This window comes from Protomyctophum bolini (genome assembly GCF_963924005.1).
Source record: "Protomyctophum bolini genome assembly, chromosome: 17".
NCBI classification, from domain to species: Eukaryota; Metazoa; Chordata; class Actinopteri; order Myctophiformes; family Myctophidae; genus Protomyctophum; species Protomyctophum bolini.
The window spans coordinates 23474632-23492281 of NC_137878.1; the positions used below are offsets into that span (position 1 = coordinate 23474632).

Genomic DNA, 17650 nt, shown 5'->3' on the forward strand with positions numbered 1-17650 from the left:
GGTCAAACGCAGAGGACAAATGTCCCCATGGGGACAATAGAGTATATCAAATCAACCTGAAGCGTTTGTAGTGCTGTTCCATACACACGGGACAATGAAATAATGTATAATTCTGTCATCGTTCTAGTAAGACGTGAACAAACTGTGTGATGTCATTGTCAATTGCTTCACAGGCGGTATGGAGGAACTTACTCTGGAACAGATCAAAAAGAAATCTGAGCTGGAGGAGGACATAGACTTTGAGAATGGTGATAGTTGACTTCATCGCCTTAACTGCAATCCCATAACAATTCATGCAATAACATGAAACTGTAATAAAACATTGGTCAGGCATACATTTCTATTTCGATGTTCCTCCTTACAGGTTTGCTTGCAGTTCCTCCTGGATTCAAAGCTGGTGTGGACTTCACTGACAAAGGTTTGTATTGAGCTCAGTCCATCTTATTAGGATTTTAGTTCAAATAAATTAATGCATGTATTAATGTATAATATAATCCACTCATCTACCGTATGATTTTCTTTTCTTCTCCAAGATGCCAAAACAGCAAAGGCGGAAGTCAACCTCATGTCTCTTCTGTCCACCTTTGATGATGTCATTGACTTGCACCTTGTGGTGGAGGAGAAGGAGAAAGGCCAAGAAAATGGTGAAACGCAGAAACTAGCGAGAACAAACAGCTTGGAGGACCTAGGCATCAAGGTACCTAAGGAAATGATTCTTCTGTCATGATCCCATGCTGGATTCTCCCCACATTGCTTCCAGTGCTTGCCACCATTGGTGTGTGAATGTGGGAAGTGAGGACTGTTTGCCGCTTCACCTCCCAATGTATGAATGAATGGACCATTGTAAAGCGCTTTGAGTAAGCACTGTGCATAGAGAAGTATAAAATATAAAAATATAAAAATGCATTATTATGCTGGATTCTCCTTCTTAGCCTGGGATGGATGGGATAAGAACCTAGAGACAACAAGAACCACTTTCAACCTGGCGTCCCTATTTTGGGCATGGTGGCAATTTCCAGAAGAGCTTGTAGATTGGATATTTTTGCTATTCGTTGTACGACAAAGTAGGCTATTTAGGGCATAAGTGTCATACAGTAGGAAAGGAAGATATCAGACCGGTCTCTGAAATCCAGTTGTATTGTATTGTTCCATTTGCAGGATGCTGTGTCACCCCCCACTACTACATCAGAGAAGGAGAGAGATGTGTCCAAGCCAAAAGAGGTCCCAGAGGAAAAGAAGAAATGGGCCATACCTGTAGATATCGCCTCACCCTGCCCTGACTTCCATAAACGCATCCCTAATCCAGCATTCAAGGTAAAGAAGCCAAAGTGATAACTTAATATATTTGTACAGTTATGTGTGTGTGTGTGTGTGTGTGCGTGCGTGCGCGCGCGGAGTTCTGTGTCCAACATCAGTATAGTAAATTACTCTCTCATCTCTCTCCGCTGTCCTGTGGTCCAGTGGCCTTTTGAATTGGACGTGTTCCAGAAGCAAGCGGTGTTGAGACTGGAGTCTCATGAGTCTGTTTTTGTGGCAGCGCACACTTCAGCTGGGAAAACTGTGGTGGCTGAGTACGCCATCGCCCTCTCCCAGAAACACATGACCAGGTGTGTGTGGTCTTGATTTACATTTCATAACATCACAGTGCGCTCTTGTCCTTCGTGTATTAAGCCCAACACACACCGTCTGTGAAGCGGGTGCGCAGCGACGCGGCACAGTATTGCCGCACGTCATAGCCGCACAGCAACACCCACAGGACGCGGCGCGCTACCACGCGGCTGGCCAGCCACGCCTACGAATTCCCGGATGGAGACCGCGCGGCAACGCCTGGAAAATAGAACAGCGGCGTATCAGAGCGTCAGGCGAGGCTTGAACGCGTGCCAGTGAGCGTCTGACGCCGCCGGTGTGGGATAGGTTCATTGAAAATAACGGAGGCGGCTGTTTTGACGCGCGGCGTTCACAGACGGTGTGTGTTGGGCTTTAGTTGTCTTGCCATTCTTGACCAGTGAACTGAATCCTGAATGTGTGTCCCTGTGTTATAGGTCCATCTACACGTCCCCCATCAAGGCTCTGTCCAACCAGAAGTTCCGGGACCTCAAGAACACGTTTGGAGACGTGGGACTCCTGACGGGTGACGTCCAAATCAGTCCGGAGGCTTCCTGTCTCATCATGACCACTGAGATTCTCAGGTGTTAACCCTTATCGGAAAATCTAAAACATTTAATTTGAAGAACGAAACGTCGCTATAATACAGCAGTCTTAATTTTGACAGCAAAGTTTAATTTCTTTTTAGTCGTGGTCTTTTGAAGAAAATTCCATTTAGTTTTAGTCATACAGTATTTTTGTCATCTGAAAGGCTTTGTCTAGTTTTAGTCGATTAAGTATAATAAGATTATAGTCGATTAAATCTACGGTTGATTTAGTTGACAATGAATGTATTTCGGCTGGCATCATAATAGTATATTTTACACTTGGTTGCATGCTGAAAATAGCCAATCTTCAGGCTCACAACTTGTGACGTATTGTGAGCTTGTACATCTGCTATTTTGTGTGTTCAAAAATGTAAGCTCTGGAATTTGGCTGAAGGTGATGGAAATATGAAACCCCCATTGCCAACCAGGCAGTTAGTCTGCCTGGTTGTCATCGCTTTGCTAAGGCCTGATGTATATGATTTCCAACAACATGTACACTGTTGGGTGGGGGAAAAATAAGAAGGAAATAACATTGGTGGAGTCTTTAAACGCATTAAACAATGTAGTGATGTATCTTCATTCAGAACACATTGGCATGATGTATGTTTGCATAGATTGCATTGGAAGCCCGTCTAGATTGTCTCTGTGTTGTCAGGTCCATGCTTTACAACGGCTCAGAGGTCATCAGAGACTTGGAGTGGGTCATCTTTGATGAGGTTCACTACATCAACGATGCAGAGGTAAGACACGACCATGTGAAAAGTCACTAGATGAATTATTGATTCACTGTCCTGTCTAGACTATGTGTTCAGACGTATACCGTATATTTCCAAATTGTAGCGTGCGGATGCAAATTAAATTTGGACCCTGGGCGTTTAAAACGCAAAGGAACCAACCGGCTATTTGCAGCAGGCTTGTATTTATTTTTGCACTGGCCTGCACCAAGCCATTATTTGGTTACAGTTCCAATTAGGCTGAAGAAGCTGCAAATAATAGCCCCTCTGCAATAATAACAAAGTAATATATGGGGACTAGGTTATCGGAGGGTGTGTAGAGCCCAAGATCACATTAGATAATTTACACAGGGGTGAAAAATGGGTTACAAAATCGTGGGCTAAAAAGTATATATATAAAAAAGGAAATGGGGATAGAGAGTAATGCAGTCAAACTAACTTGCTTAGGGGATTTGACAGGTTGATTGTCAATAAACACAATGGTTTCAACGACAAACTCAACGTTCTTGATATGTCCAGTTTTTTGTGGCAGTATAAAGTAAGTAACTGTGGTTTAACGTTGTGTTCTCAGAGAGGCGTGGTCTGGGAGGAAGTTCTGATCATGCTTCCTGAACACGTTGGCATCATTCTCCTCAGTGCCACCGTGCCCAACGCCGTGGAGTTCAGCGAGTGGATTGGGTAGGCACCTGACGCTGAGCCCAGCTGCATGCCAAATTGTAACAGGCTGTTGAGTTCAGTTGTTAGGTCGATAGTCATTTCGGTTTATTCGAGTTTCAGGGTAACAGCTGTGACTGCTGTCTTGCTACAGCAATGCTTGCTTATCAAAGGTGCAGTTCATATGTGGAACACTAGATGGCAGAGGTGGACAAATCACCAGGCGGAGAGGAGTGAAATTGTAGTGATGACTGTGTTCCAATCAACCAAAATGTGTGTGGCGAGAGAAAGTGAGGTCAGACAAGGCTTTGAATGATATTGCTAATTAACAACTACCACTGGTTGTCTACCAGTCCACTATGGCTAATGTTATCCAGCTTGTGTTTTATGGCTGTCTGACTGTGTCGCCTGCGTGTCCCTTTCCAGGCGTATAAAGAAGAGACACATCTACGTAATCAGCACAGTGAAGAGACCCGTTCCGCTGGAGCACTACCTGTACACAGGAAACAGCAACAAGACGCAGAAGGAGCTCTTCCTATTGGTAGACGCCACGGGACACTTCCTCACTAGCGGGTACGCACAACTAGTGGTGCAAAAAGTACTTGCATGTTTTACTTAAGTAAAAGTATGAATACTGCAATTTAGAACTACTCAACTACAGATCTACAAGCTCACAATGTGACACATTGGTGTGAGCTATTTTCAAATGGTCAAAATGTAGTGGTAATGTATATGTTTTGTAATGATAAACAGAATATCCGTAACTAGTAACTAAAGTTTTCAAATAAATGTAGTGGAGTAAAAGCACAATATTTGCCTCTGAGATGTAGTGGAGTAGAAGTAAAAATACTGGAAATTGGAAATACTCAAGTAGAGTACAAATACCTCAAAACTGTGCTTACAGTACTTAAGTAAATGTACTTTGTTACTTTTCATCAGCTTGCCATCAGCCAACCAACCAATACCTTTAAATACACAGAGAGATTACTGAAATTGAAGCCTCGTTTGCGGCTAATTACAATGACAAACAAATAAACGATCATTTATATCACATAAATATCAAATATCACTTTCAAATAACACAGGGAGTACCTTCACTGAACTGATTTGGAAGATTTATCTTGGTAATGCTAAATCGACAGATTGGTTGAAAAGTTTGCTGAGACTGGTTAAGACTTTACCCGTAGGTTGGAAATCAGATAACAGTGTTTATGAACAGCTCAGTATTGGCTTAATCGTGGTAAGATTAGTGCATACCGTCAGTGTGCATGGAGAATCACCCGGTGTCTAGGGATCGGACAATAATCGTTTTTTTATCGTGAGTAAAAAAACGCTTCGTAATCGGTTATCGTACCGCAGAGATTTTAATGTATCAAACATTGTCCTCCGTCATACACTTAAATCCTCTATACTTGATAAAAACGGACCTGTAAAGAGTGCATATTTCGTGCGCTCTTATTTCATGCTACACAAATCAATTCGCCAAAAATAGCAGATCTCAATCACAAACTTGTAGATAGGTTATTTTGGGCCAACGTGAACGTTCCCCGCCAGAATAGGGACGTTGGAGGTTCAAGTGTTTAACCAAAGGGGCATTTTAAGTTTTTAAGCATAATATTGATTATCGCGATAATATCCTTAATCGCAATTATCACGATCACAATAATGGAGACATGTCATTTCCATGTGGTCCCATCTCTACTTCTGTCCGCCAGGTACTATGCAGCAATTGACGCAAAGAAAGAACGGACCAGTAAACACGCCCAGTCGTTTGGAACAAAGAACACGTCTCAGAACACAACACCCAACCAGGTTCTCTTCCTGTACAACTGTATTTTTAGTATTTACATTACTTTATATACCGCACAGATGTTCTTAAAATATATATGGTCCATAGGAGGGGCTAGCGCCCCTCAAAATTATACAATCTGTATACAGTATATATAGAATTAGGTTTAATTTTCCAACATATGAAATAATTGCTTTGCCTTTACGGCAAGTTGAAACGTAGCTCATTATGTTTTAATATATTAAATCTGTTTGCCACCAGGACAAAGCAGTGTGGCTGTCTCTCCTTCACTCGCTGTCTCAGAGGCAGCAGACTCCCGTGGTAGCGTTCACCTTCTCACGGACACGCTGCGATGACAACGCACGCTCTCTGTCCTCCATGGACCTGACCTCGTCCCCGGAGAAGGCGGAGATCCACACTTTCTTCCAGAAGAGTCTGAGTCGACTCAGAGGCGGCGACCGGAAGCTCCCCCAGGTACAAGCAACACACAGGGAATTATTTTAGGCGGCGATTCACAACCTGTGGGCCGGGCCTTACAAGTGGGCTGTGAGGGTATTACCAGTGGGTACCCAAATAACTGGCAGAATACAGAACACCTGTGAAATTAATATAAAAAAAAGTATTTAAGTATTTAAAAAAAAAAGTCATGGTGTATTTTCTTTAAAACTCTGAAAAAGAGTTTTCATTGTGATATTGATAAACGTTAGTTCCATTGATCCATGCCGGAACATAATCAATTGCTTGAATAAACAAATCTATGAATGCATGACAGGATGATGTCCCCTTTTGGTTAGTTACCCCTTCAGGCCCGGGAACCCATTTTTGGGTTCTGTACAGTATGTACAATATTCAAAAATGTAAAAAATGGATGCTGCTATATAAATATTTTAAGTTTTTCTGAGAACTTGGGTCAGGATTTAAAAGGCGTCTTTATCAGCCTCATGGGTTAATAAACACTTATTTGGTAATGAGTGGATTTTAGCATGGTCAAGGCCAAAGTCTCTTTATTGCGTTTTTTGCATAACGCAGTCCTATTGAACACTCTTTACGTCTGTGTGTTGGTTTAAATACTATTAAACCAATGGAAAGTATGTAAAAAGTAATTGACAATATATAAAGTCACAATACCAACTTTGATGAGGCAGTATTGCTGTGTTTTAAAAGTAGAACGTTTTCCAGAAAAACGAAATGCTTTAATTTTCTGAAGAGTTTTCTTCCCGACAGCAGAGATATATTTTAATCAGTTAAGGGTTAAGGGTGCCTGTTATTTAAGTATTTCAAAAGTATTTGTACTTTATTTACACGAGCACAATCACAAAACGAGCTGTGTATTCTTATAGTTACATCTAAACATACATACAGTAGCGTATATTCAAACATGATGGTAAATGTGTATATATATTCATCTGTACATTACATGTATAAAAGGCACTGAACTTGACTGAAGGTTGGTGATTCCTGTCGTAGATCTTGTTGATGAGAGACTTGCTGAAAAGAGGAATAGCCGTCCATCACAGCGGGATCCTGCCCATTCTGAAGGAAGTCATTGAGATGTTGTTCTCCAGAGGACTAGTGAAGGTGAGACATCACTGTCAAATCACTTCAATTAGTATTCAATTGCAACATCTATTTTGATTATTATATTCAAGGGGAATGACACCCTGGCCTAGGTAGGCTTAGTTTGCAGACTGTTTTCCTATACAGCAGTAACCTGACTCCGCCAAATGGTGGCGTTATTGAGTTCACAAGGCTGTTCAAACTAATTTTAGAGAACCAAGGAACCCGCATGCACGAGCAGGCTGGGGCCAAAAGAACCACTCCTTAGATGCAACTAGACCTGTCCGTGCCCGTCGGCCACCGGCCCACTTGAGAACGATGCAACTTGGGAACCTAATAATACCCGTTGTCATAGCACCCGTTTTAACTATCTGTCTGTGTCCCTTTTGTGCCCATACTGTATATGGATATCTCTGTATCTGTCTGTGTCTGTTGTCATTGGAATTGAATTGCAGTCTCAATGTTTGTAAACAAGAAACACGTCTATACAATTTCACCCAATACTTGAAATTATATCGGGTGAACGGCTGTGAATGTGAAGTAACAATACAAAACAGACCACCAGTACGGTATTCTTTGTGGGTGGGAAAAAAAGAACAAAGTCTCAGCTATAAGCCATTATCGGCATCAAACTGGTGATGATGGCTTGTTTTTTAGTTTAAGGCTGTCGGAACACCTGTGATTCATCACGTTATATCAGTCAAGAGTTAATAAATGGGATATTATTACTTTAATGCCAAATGGCACCACACGGTGGTGCTTCCATTTGTTTTGTTGAGTTATGTTAGAGTTCAGAGTGGCGCCCACGCAGTACCCTCTGACCTGTCTGTATTATGGCAGAAAACAGCAAAGACGTGAGACCTGAGGTTCAAACGTTTCAGAGAAAACGACTGAAATGCTGCATCTTACATAGAAAACAGGGTTATTATAGTAAACTTAAGTCTAAAAAGTGAAAAGGAAAAAAATATATATAATGAACACTGTACACTAATTAAAACGAGATAGAATTGCATGTAATCTGCTGTAATGCATTCTTTCGTCCTACTTTGTCAACTTCTATATCAAGGGCTTTCCCCGTTGCGGAAAAACTTGAACTAAGACTAACCTAAAACTAGTCAATTCCTAAAACTACTTTTCTACACTAAATTAAAGCTAAACTGAAATGAAATACCAGACTGAACAAGACACCACTAAGCGCTTCGGCTTCTGTTTTAATGTTTTTAGCCACTGCTCCTAATGGATTTGTTTTTACGTCCGGACACCCCGTTCAGGCCAGGCTTCAGACGTGCCTCCTCAGATCTGAACCCATTTGATTTTGCGTTAGGAACCCGTTGCGAATTACTTAAAATAGGGAAAAGGCTAACCTTTATTCAAAACTGACTGCATGGTACCGTTGCTGGCAGATTGCACAAATAAAACAATAAATTCACACCCACCTTGAATTCCAGATTAATCACACACAAGTTTCACATTGGTGTCTTCTGCATTGTAATTCAGCTAGTTAGAACATCTTGGATGTGCAAGGCAAGGCGGTGCCATTTATTTGTTTCTGCTGCAATTACATAATTTTGTTCTTATTACAACCTCACCAAACGTTTCAGCAAGAATTATGTTGCAGCCTTGAAAAAAACCACACTTGTGTGAAGTCAGCGGCACCTTTTATCATGATGATCAAGTTAACTTGGATGCCACATGATGTCACGGAGGGTACATACTACATACACACAAAGCTATGCATTGGAGCTGCTGGCGCTGCTCAAAAGGGATAGGTCGGGTTTAAATAATGCCATAATGAGAAATGTTTGGGGTGTTTGTAGGCTTCTGTGTAATACACCTATAGGCCTGGGGGAAACATCTTAACAGGTTTAGTATTTAAGTTTTTTGGGCACCTCCCATGGGAAGGAGTCTCGGCCAAAGTGGCCGTAGACTGCGGTTCTCTGATACATGGGCTTCTTCAGATCCAGCTCCCTGACAATGACCCCAGGGCGGAGGTCAAAGTTCCTCTTTACAATATCAAGCAGCTCTCTCTCGCTCTTTTTGGAGGTCCCATAGTGGAAGATAGAAATGGAGAGGGGATGGGCAACTCCAATGGCGTAGGACACCTGAACCAGCACTCTTTTGCACAGCTCAGCCTTAACTAGGGATTTAGCCACCCAGCGAGCAGCATACGCGGCAGACCGGTCTACTTTAGTGTAGTCCTTCCCGGAGAAGGCTCCGCCCCCGTGGGCACCCCAACCTCCATAAGTGTCGACAATGATCTTGCGCCCTGTCAGACCGGCATCTCCCTGGGGGCCTCCAATCACAAAGCGTCCGCTGGGCTGCAGATGGTAGATTGTGTCATCGTCCAGATACCTACATGGAACGACCGTCTTGACGACCTTCTCCTTTAGGGCATCTCTCATCTCGTCCAAGTAGACATCCTCGTCATGCTGTACGGAGATGACGATGGTGTGCACGCGCACTGGAAGCATGGCGCCACGGTCCTGGCGGTACTGAACGGTCACCTGGGTCTTCGAGTCTGGACGAAGCCACGGTAGAGTGCCATTGTGGCGCAGTTCTGCCATCTTGGCATTCAGCTTGTGGGCGAGGACAATAGTTAGAGGCATACATTCCTCTGTCTCGTCGGTGGCATAGCCAAACATCAGTCCCTGGTCCCCTGCCCCGATGTCCTCCTCGTTGCGGTCAATGTGAACACCCTGGGCAATATCAAGCGACTGCTGGTCCAAAGACACAAGAACATTGCAGGTCTTATAATCAAAGCCTTTGGAAGAGTCGTCATATCCTATGTGGCGGAGGGTATCCCGCACAACCTTCTGATAGTCCACTGTGGCATGTGACGTCACCTCGCCTGCCAGGAGGACCATCCCGGTCTTGATGAGAGCCTCACACGCAACCTTGGCTTCGGGGTCCTGCTTGAGATGGGCATCCAGTACCGCATCACTGATCTGGTCACACACCTTGTCAGGATGTCCCTCTCCGACTGATTCCGATGTGAACAAGAAGCTGTTGTCCTCGGTGCAAGAATCGGAGACACCATTCATTGTTCACGTCTTCTTTTGTCTTATGTGCCGTACCCTTTATCAGAGTACTTGAAGACCAGTCTATGACATAAGTCATATTTTACATCAGTATTATGATGTCAGTCATATCCATCGTTGGGAATAAACCCCATATTTGGGAAAGACATCATGAAGTGTTATCAGAGTACTTGGAGACCAGCCTTTTTTTCCCAAAAAATATTTCTATTTGAGAAAACCGGTGTAGATATAGATACACACCCCACAGTACACAGTACATTTCTTCTTCCCTCCACAACCCCTTTTTTTTTTTATTTTTTTTATTTTTTTTATAACTTTATTTATAAGATTTTCAATTTTTGTAGACAAACAACCCCACATATACCCCACCCTCCCCGGTTCCGTCACAAAGCAAGACAACAACAACAACACACACAAAAAAAAAAAAAAACAACATAATAAAATAAACAGGTATTAAAGGATATAAATAATAAATGAAGTAAATACAATAAAATAAAATTTTGCCTTTTACTAGATTAAGGGGCTACACAGTGAACCAAATTACATGTAGGAAAAACACTTAGGACACATCATCAAAGGACAGTGAGTCGGAGGACAGTGAAAGGGTGAATTCACGGAAAGGGGACCAAGCCTTTACAAATTTCTGGCGAGATTTGAACCTGTTGTAACTGAGCTTCTCCAATGGTATAAAGGATAGAACATCCTTGACCCAACTTGTAAATGTTGGAGGTTTATCAGATTTCCAATTGCGGAGAATAAGTCTCCTCGCTATGAGTGAAGCAAAAGCTATGAAATTGGCTTGGGAAGAAGTAATTGGTGCATCGTCGTTGGGAACTCCAAATATAGCAGTTATCGGGTTGGGCGCAATTGGCATATGACAGATGGTTGAGAAAGCATCAAAAATACTATTCCAAAATGGGTTCAAGGAAGTGCATCCCCAGAACATATGTCCAACAGAGGCTGGCTCCAGATGACATCTTATACAAGTAGAGTCAATGTCAGGATAAATTTTAGATAGTTTTTCTCTCGAGAAATGCAAACGATGTACTATTTTGAATTGAATTAGGCAATGTCTAAGACATAAAGAGGTTGTATGAATACGCCTCAAAGAGAGTTCCCACAACTCTTCCTCCAGCTCTAAATTCAGGTCCTGTTCCCAGGCTGATTTTGTTTTATCCAAGAGAGGAGGGCCAATCTCCTGTAAAGCCTTATATATATTAGATATGCTACCTTTGGTGTATGGGTCCCAGTCTAGTATGGTGTCTACTATACTCTTATCTGGCATAGCTGGAAATGGAAAGTGTTCCTTAGCAAAACTTCGAACTTGGAGGTATCTGAAAAAGTGAGAATTTGGTAGCTCATGGTCATCTTGGAGGTTTTTAAAGGATGCAAATGTGCCATCTATGAATAAGTCGCTAAAGAAAATCAAGCCATTGACGTGCCATGTTTTAAAAGCTGAGTCCTCTCGCGAGGGAGGAAAAAGATGATTGTTGGTCAAGGGCATATGGCCACACGTATTATTAAAATCAAAGTGTTTTCTGAATTGGCGCCAGATTCTGAGAGAGCTATTTATTACTGGATTGCTAGAGCGTATGGAATTAACCCCTTTATTTGTTTGACAAACAAGTAAATCATACACACAATTGGAAAGGAAACGGAACAACAATAGTACATTAGTACCAGTAAGACGCGCAAACGCGGGAAGCGAATGCAGCTCGTACATATTTGGGTTTTTTTAAGTTATTATTTTTTTAAGTTAAGTTATTTTTAAGTTAAGTTTTTAACTTGGCCATAACCATATAAGGAGTCCCCAAAGCAGCTATACGTCCAAATATGGAGTGTGTTGCATCAATCACAAACAAATCACTCAGCTCCATATATGGGCACAAAGGGGGGACACACAGACACACAGACATGATCTGCTAGGTCTCATAGTAAGTGCTCACTGCATTCGCAAAAAATTCAGTCCATACTATAGGCAGTGACTATATGCAAAAAACGGAAAACAGAATATATGTCAGTACAGTCTATTTGGCCAGTCTATGATGTCATTAATCTATGATTAATACCAGAAGGTATCAAAGCTTCTGGAAGAGGCGCTGGGTGCTTGCTGCGTAGGTCTGATATTTGGGGGGTATGAGATTGACTATGCCCATGCTAAACTGATACCACTGCTTCTTCCACCGTCGTCAGGGGAAGGGGTTCCCATCACTGGCTCACCTCCTGCACAATTCTTTCCCACCTATCCGGGGTATGTGACCTCAGAAGACGGGCCTGAACCGAGCCGGGACAGTTTGCAGGAGTTGTACACCTTGATTACTCAGCGTTGAGGACGTAGAGGGCCATGAACCAACCCTTTCTTCTATTTTTTCTGAGCCGTGCTATCCGCTCCAGCATGTGACTTTGTGTAGATGTATGTGTGTGTGTGTGTGTTCCTTACTTTGTGTAGATGTATGTGTGTTTGTGTGTGTGTGTGTGTGTGTGTGTGTGTGTGTGTGTGTGTGTGTGTGTGTCTATTCCTTATTATTCCGCCCCCTGTGATGTCATGTGGATCAATAATCATCTTTTTCTTTTTTTTAGGGGCACTAGCCCCTCGATACAGCTTTTGTCCACACGTCTTATATTTGCCACTGACAATGAAAGGAGAAATTAGGTCATATGTGCCTAAAATATGACGTAAATTTGCGGCAACACAAACATTAAATGCCATTGATAATGAAGGGAAAATGTATGTCCTATGTAGACTAGCAAATCGGCTAACCAATCACATAAATTCAGTTGTTCATGAGATGATGTATGATGATGTATAATGATAAGAGCGCCCCTCACTTCACACGGGTGGCCAAATTATTTTGAGGGGTCGCCAAATTATTAAAATATATATATATATATATATATATATATATATAATTTTCTTTGAAACTCAATGGCTGGAAAATGGGAATTAGGAGTACATAGTACGTGGTGCATGCATAAACTTTCCTTAATGATTAAATCTGGTTTCAGTATTCATTTATTATAGGTTATTTTTGCAGTCAGTTTGTATTGGTGGTGGGGAGGGGGCCACCCACCACCAATACAGGGGGTCGCGAGAAATGGCCAAAGCATTTCCGGGGGGGCCCAGCCAAAAACGTTGAGAACCCCTGATTTAACACACCTATATTATAAATGATAATATAGGTCTATTAACTTAATTTAGCATGATTCCTGTATACTTTGCTGTGAAAACAATGTGAACAATGGTTTTGGGGGTTCTGTGTTTGTGAACATTAGGTCCTGTTCGCCACAGAGACATTTGCCATGGGAGTGAACATGCCTGCCAGAACAGTGGTGTTTGACAGCATCCGGAAACACGATGGCACAGGATTCAGAAACCTGCTGCCTGGTAAGCTGGCTGTCCTCTGGATCTGTCTATTTCTGTATCTTGTCTGTCAGAAAAAGTGCTACTTTCACTTTTATGATGTATCATGCAAGATGAGAGCTCGGAACTTGGAAGTCTTACAGTATATGATTTGTCCGTCTATTGCTGTCTCTCTCTCCCTCTTTCTTTCTGTTTTCTGTGTCTGTCTCTCTTAGGGGAATATATCCAGATGGCAGGTAGAGCTGGTAGAAGGGGTTTGGATGCAACAGGAACCGTCATCATCTTGTGTAAGGCAGGGGTCCACGAAATGGCAGATCTCCATGTGATGATGCTGGTGAGACTGGCATACTGGTATTACATATCACATAGATTCCTATTAGATGTGAAATGTGATTTAATATGACATACAACTATTAGATATGACATACAATAATAATATATATTAATCCTGGTCTCTATACTGCCTCCCCCTGGTCAGCTTGGGCGCCTGATGGAGGGGAAAGGAACTGGTTGGAATAACCAGTTCCTTCTACGCACTACGTCCTACCGGGGTAACTCCCCCCTGTCGGGTGATTAGAAGCGGCCTGCTCACTCCTCATGCATTGAAGGAAGCATGAGCTCAGTTCGGGGCTCTCCCCAGATTGGAAGAGGGAGAGTAGCGATTGAATACTTTATTAACAGTTTGCAGAGAAAAGCACAGGAAAGTTCAATACAAGATCTGCTAAGAGGATTTAACCCAATAAATCCAGTCACTCATATATGATAGTCTATTTCTAGCGAGAATTTAACTAATTCAGTAGCAGTTTCTCTCTGTCAGTTGATTCTTCATATCCATATGAGTGTAACGGCCGAGATGACAGTTTTTTTTTCCAAACACAGTGTGGATTACAATGCAAATAGTACATGAACCCGTGGGTTTGCGCCCTTTACCGATATTAACACAAACATTAAATGCCATTGATAATGAATGGCCAGTTTTGAGTGTTTGTGTAAACACAAACAATAAAAGACTAATGATTGGCCAGAATGAGATGATGCATGATGACGTACAATTATAAGATTTTTAGGTATACAGTAGTATGACACTGAAGTATTGTGTCACCCTTTAGTTAGACGTGTGACTGAAACATAAATGTGTATAGCTACTTCCTTGGTGTACTGGCTGTGTGCCTTAGAACAGTTGGCGCTGATCGGTTCAGCAGTTTGCATGATTATCCCCAGACAGGCAGACGGACAGAGGCGAAAACATAATCCCACCCGCTTTCCTTTGGCCTGGCAGAGCTAATAAGAACTACCGGTATAACACGTATGTGTATGTGTGTGTCCATCAGGGTAAGCCTACAGTCCTCCATTCTCAGTTCAGACTGACCTACACCATGATCCTCAACCTGCTGCGTGTGGAAGCACTCCACGTCACTGACATGATGAGACGCAGCTTCTCCGAGTGTCACAGAGACACACAGGTACAAGACAAAGATATTCACTTACAGTCAGAGTGTCACAGGCACACACAGGTACAAGCCAAAGATATTCACTTAACAGTCAGAGTGTCACAGAGACACACAGGTACAAGACAAAGATATTCACTTAACAGTCAGAGTGTCACAGAGACACACAGGTACAAGACAAAGATATTCACTTAACAGTCAGAGTGTCACAGAGACACACAGGTACAAGACAAAGATATTCACTTAACAGTCAGAGTGTCACAGAGACACACAGGTACAAGCCAAAGATATTCACTTAACAGTCAGAGTGTCACAGGCACACACAGGTTCAAGCCAAAGATATTCACTTACAGTCAGAGTGTCACAGGCACACACAGGTACAAGCCAAAGATATTCACTTAACAACAGTCAGAGTGTCACAGGCACACACAGGTACAGGCCAAAGATATTCACTTACAGTCAGAGTGTCACAGAGACACACAGGTACAAGCCAAAGATATTCACTTACAGTCAAGAGTGTCACAGGCACACACAGGTACAAGCCAAAGATATTCACTTACAGTTCTACATTTATATACCATATCGAACAAGATTAAGTACAATGAACAATGATCTAGTGTGGTTAAGTGTAAGAAGGAGGTTGGATTATTCATTACTGTGTTTTGTCAAAAACATAATCACAACTAAAAACCCCAGCTATAATTTATCATTGTTCTGAAACAAAGAACGTTTTTTGTTCACACAGGAGATGTGAAGGAGATATGAGCTATAATCCCGATATAATATGATTTTTGTTTTGATGTCAATGTGAAGACTTGTACTTGGAGCTAGCTATCAAATGTATTAGACATGCTATGAGGTGATTTTGTTTTGTGTTGTATTGTATTGTCGTGTTGTATGAATGGTGTATGTAATGTCATGAAATACTTTGTTTTTGATGATGGTCTTGAGACCCCAGGAAGAGTAGCTGCTGTCATGTACAGCAAGCTAATGGGGATCTAATAAATAAATCAAATATTGATTAAATGAAGTGACTGGTTTAGTGAAATTAAACAGAGCACACAAAGATTGATCTTGCCGAGCACCTGATCCTCTCTCTCTCTCTCTCTCTCTCTCTCTCTCTCTCTCTCTCTCTCTCCCCCCCCTCTCAGGCCCAGGAGAAACAGATCAGGCAGCTGAAGGAGACTCTGATGTCTTTGCCTCCCCTGGAAACGGAGGGACAGCTCTCTGACCTGCTGCCCTACTACAGAACTGTCACCGAGCTACGCATCACCGCCGAGGCCCTACAGGTGCAATACCACTCCCACTCACATAGCACATTGTTTTATTTCCAGTATGTCTACGTACATACAAGGAATAAGGGACATAAACCGTTATAAAACTAGTTCGGTCAGATAATCGTGACAGTCAATTACAGTCCAGTATATTATGCCTGAGTATCAACCACATTGATCTGTGCTTTTCAGCAAGCGACTGTGGAGTCGATCAACGGTCTGAAAGCTCTGTCTGTGGGACGAGTCGTCATCATCAACAACAAACAGCACTTCAACACTCTGGGAGTCATCTTACAGGTACCATCAATCAATCTTTATTTCAGTCTCTAATGTCCATATAAGACAATACAGGTCTACATGTAAAAAAGCGGCACATCTAAAAACCATACATCCAATGCCTCTAGCTCTTCTTATTAGGCATGGTTAAAGTCATTATAATTTCATTTTTTGAGTCCTTCAACCTCATCAATAAATCAGTTTCCTGAGAACGGCGTCTAGAGTGGGAACACCACTGTTTGCAAACAATTGGCTGGCACTTGTCCATCTCGGGAGCCTCAGCAGGATTAAGCTTTTAAAAAGGGTGATCTTGACATCATCAGTACACATAAGATTTTTATCATCAGTGATCACAGAGGTCATCCCTAATAATTTGACCCAGATATCTGAACACGGGAAAAAAACAGTGCATGGATGCACCTGGGACATATCCTCAGTGATGTATCCCAAGGTCATCGGGTTTCGAGTCTCTCGAATATCATACCCCTCACTCGGGTGACCCAGCCGGGGAGATCAAGTCCCGACTTACGTCCCAGGAGCTACCCTCGATAAGTCCCATTAGGGCATGGCCAGGGCCACACAATCCGTTGCTCCGGAACTACTCTACCGGGACTGGAAGTTAGATCAATTTAGCTCGAGGAAGGACTAGGCTCTGTGGGTTGACTCCTGTCTGGGCCCCTCCTACGTCTCACCAGGTCCACTCTATTATCTACTATGACCTTATCTATTATCTATAACATTGAGCGAGATAAAAAAAAAAGAGGGGAATGCTGCCCTCCGAACCTCTAAAGGCCTTTTCAGATGGAGAGCGACTGACATGCCTAGTAATTCATTGCGAGACGTGCGTTTATTTTGGACGTGCAGAGAAGAGGAGGAGCGATCACGCAAGCGTATTTTCATGAGCGTGCTCGTTTCGTGCACATGGCGACTAGACCTGAATTGGACCTCGTCACTTTTAACACAATTAAAGATCTTGACTTCTTTCCAGAAATCCAAGACATCCATTTGCTGCAACTTTCTGGCCATTCAGTGTTATTAAACCAGACTCTGGGAGTTATCCTACAGATATAGGTTGCTTCTTATTAACCCATTAAGACCTGGTGGACCATTCTACGAATGCCTTCAGTAGTTCTCAAACATTTTCGGGCCAACGACCCCCAAATAGATATCTATTTACCCGCGGACCCCCCATTTGAAAATGAGAAGATTTGTGTTACATTTTTCAAGCTCGCAGATAAAATATGGATAAAGGGGTTGAAAATGACACAAAATACACTGGCAGTCCTCCTACAGGACTATATACCTTCAGTCTTATTAACCAGATTCT

At 42.4% G+C, this 17650-nt stretch overlaps 2 protein-coding genes across 3 annotated transcripts in view; one reads left to right on the forward strand and one right to left on the reverse strand.

The window, feature by feature from the left end:
* skic2 (SKI2 subunit of superkiller complex) overlaps positions 1–17650 on the forward strand; it is a 37918-nt gene that overhangs the window by 14748 nt on the left and 5520 nt on the right. For both annotated transcript variants that reach the window (XM_080788068.1, XM_080788067.1), the window contains exons 6-22: positions 174–248; positions 365–418; positions 534–697; positions 1159–1314; positions 1462–1607; positions 2043–2189; positions 2848–2932; positions 3498–3604; positions 4007–4153; positions 5296–5392; positions 5631–5843; positions 6837–6947; positions 13238–13349; positions 13541–13659; positions 14657–14788; positions 15925–16062; positions 16240–16344. In XM_080788068.1, coding sequence (XP_080644194.1) covers positions 174–248; positions 365–418; positions 534–697; positions 1159–1314; positions 1462–1607; positions 2043–2189; positions 2848–2932; positions 3498–3604; positions 4007–4153; positions 5296–5392; positions 5631–5843; positions 6837–6947; positions 13238–13349; positions 13541–13659; positions 14657–14788; positions 15925–16062; positions 16240–16344 — 2108 coding nt within the window. The remainder of the gene's footprint in view (positions 1–173; positions 249–364; positions 419–533; positions 698–1158; positions 1315–1461; positions 1608–2042; positions 2190–2847; positions 2933–3497; positions 3605–4006; positions 4154–5295; positions 5393–5630; positions 5844–6836; positions 6948–13237; positions 13350–13540; positions 13660–14656; positions 14789–15924; positions 16063–16239; positions 16345–17650) is intronic.
* On the reverse strand, positions 8792–9967 carry LOC308332450 (S-adenosylmethionine synthase-like; the record flags this gene model as incomplete). Its single annotated transcript, XM_080788355.1, has 1 exon — positions 8792–9967. One exon carries the CDS (start codon positions 9965–9967, stop codon positions 8792–8794), a length of 1176 nt encoding a protein of 391 aa, XP_080644481.1.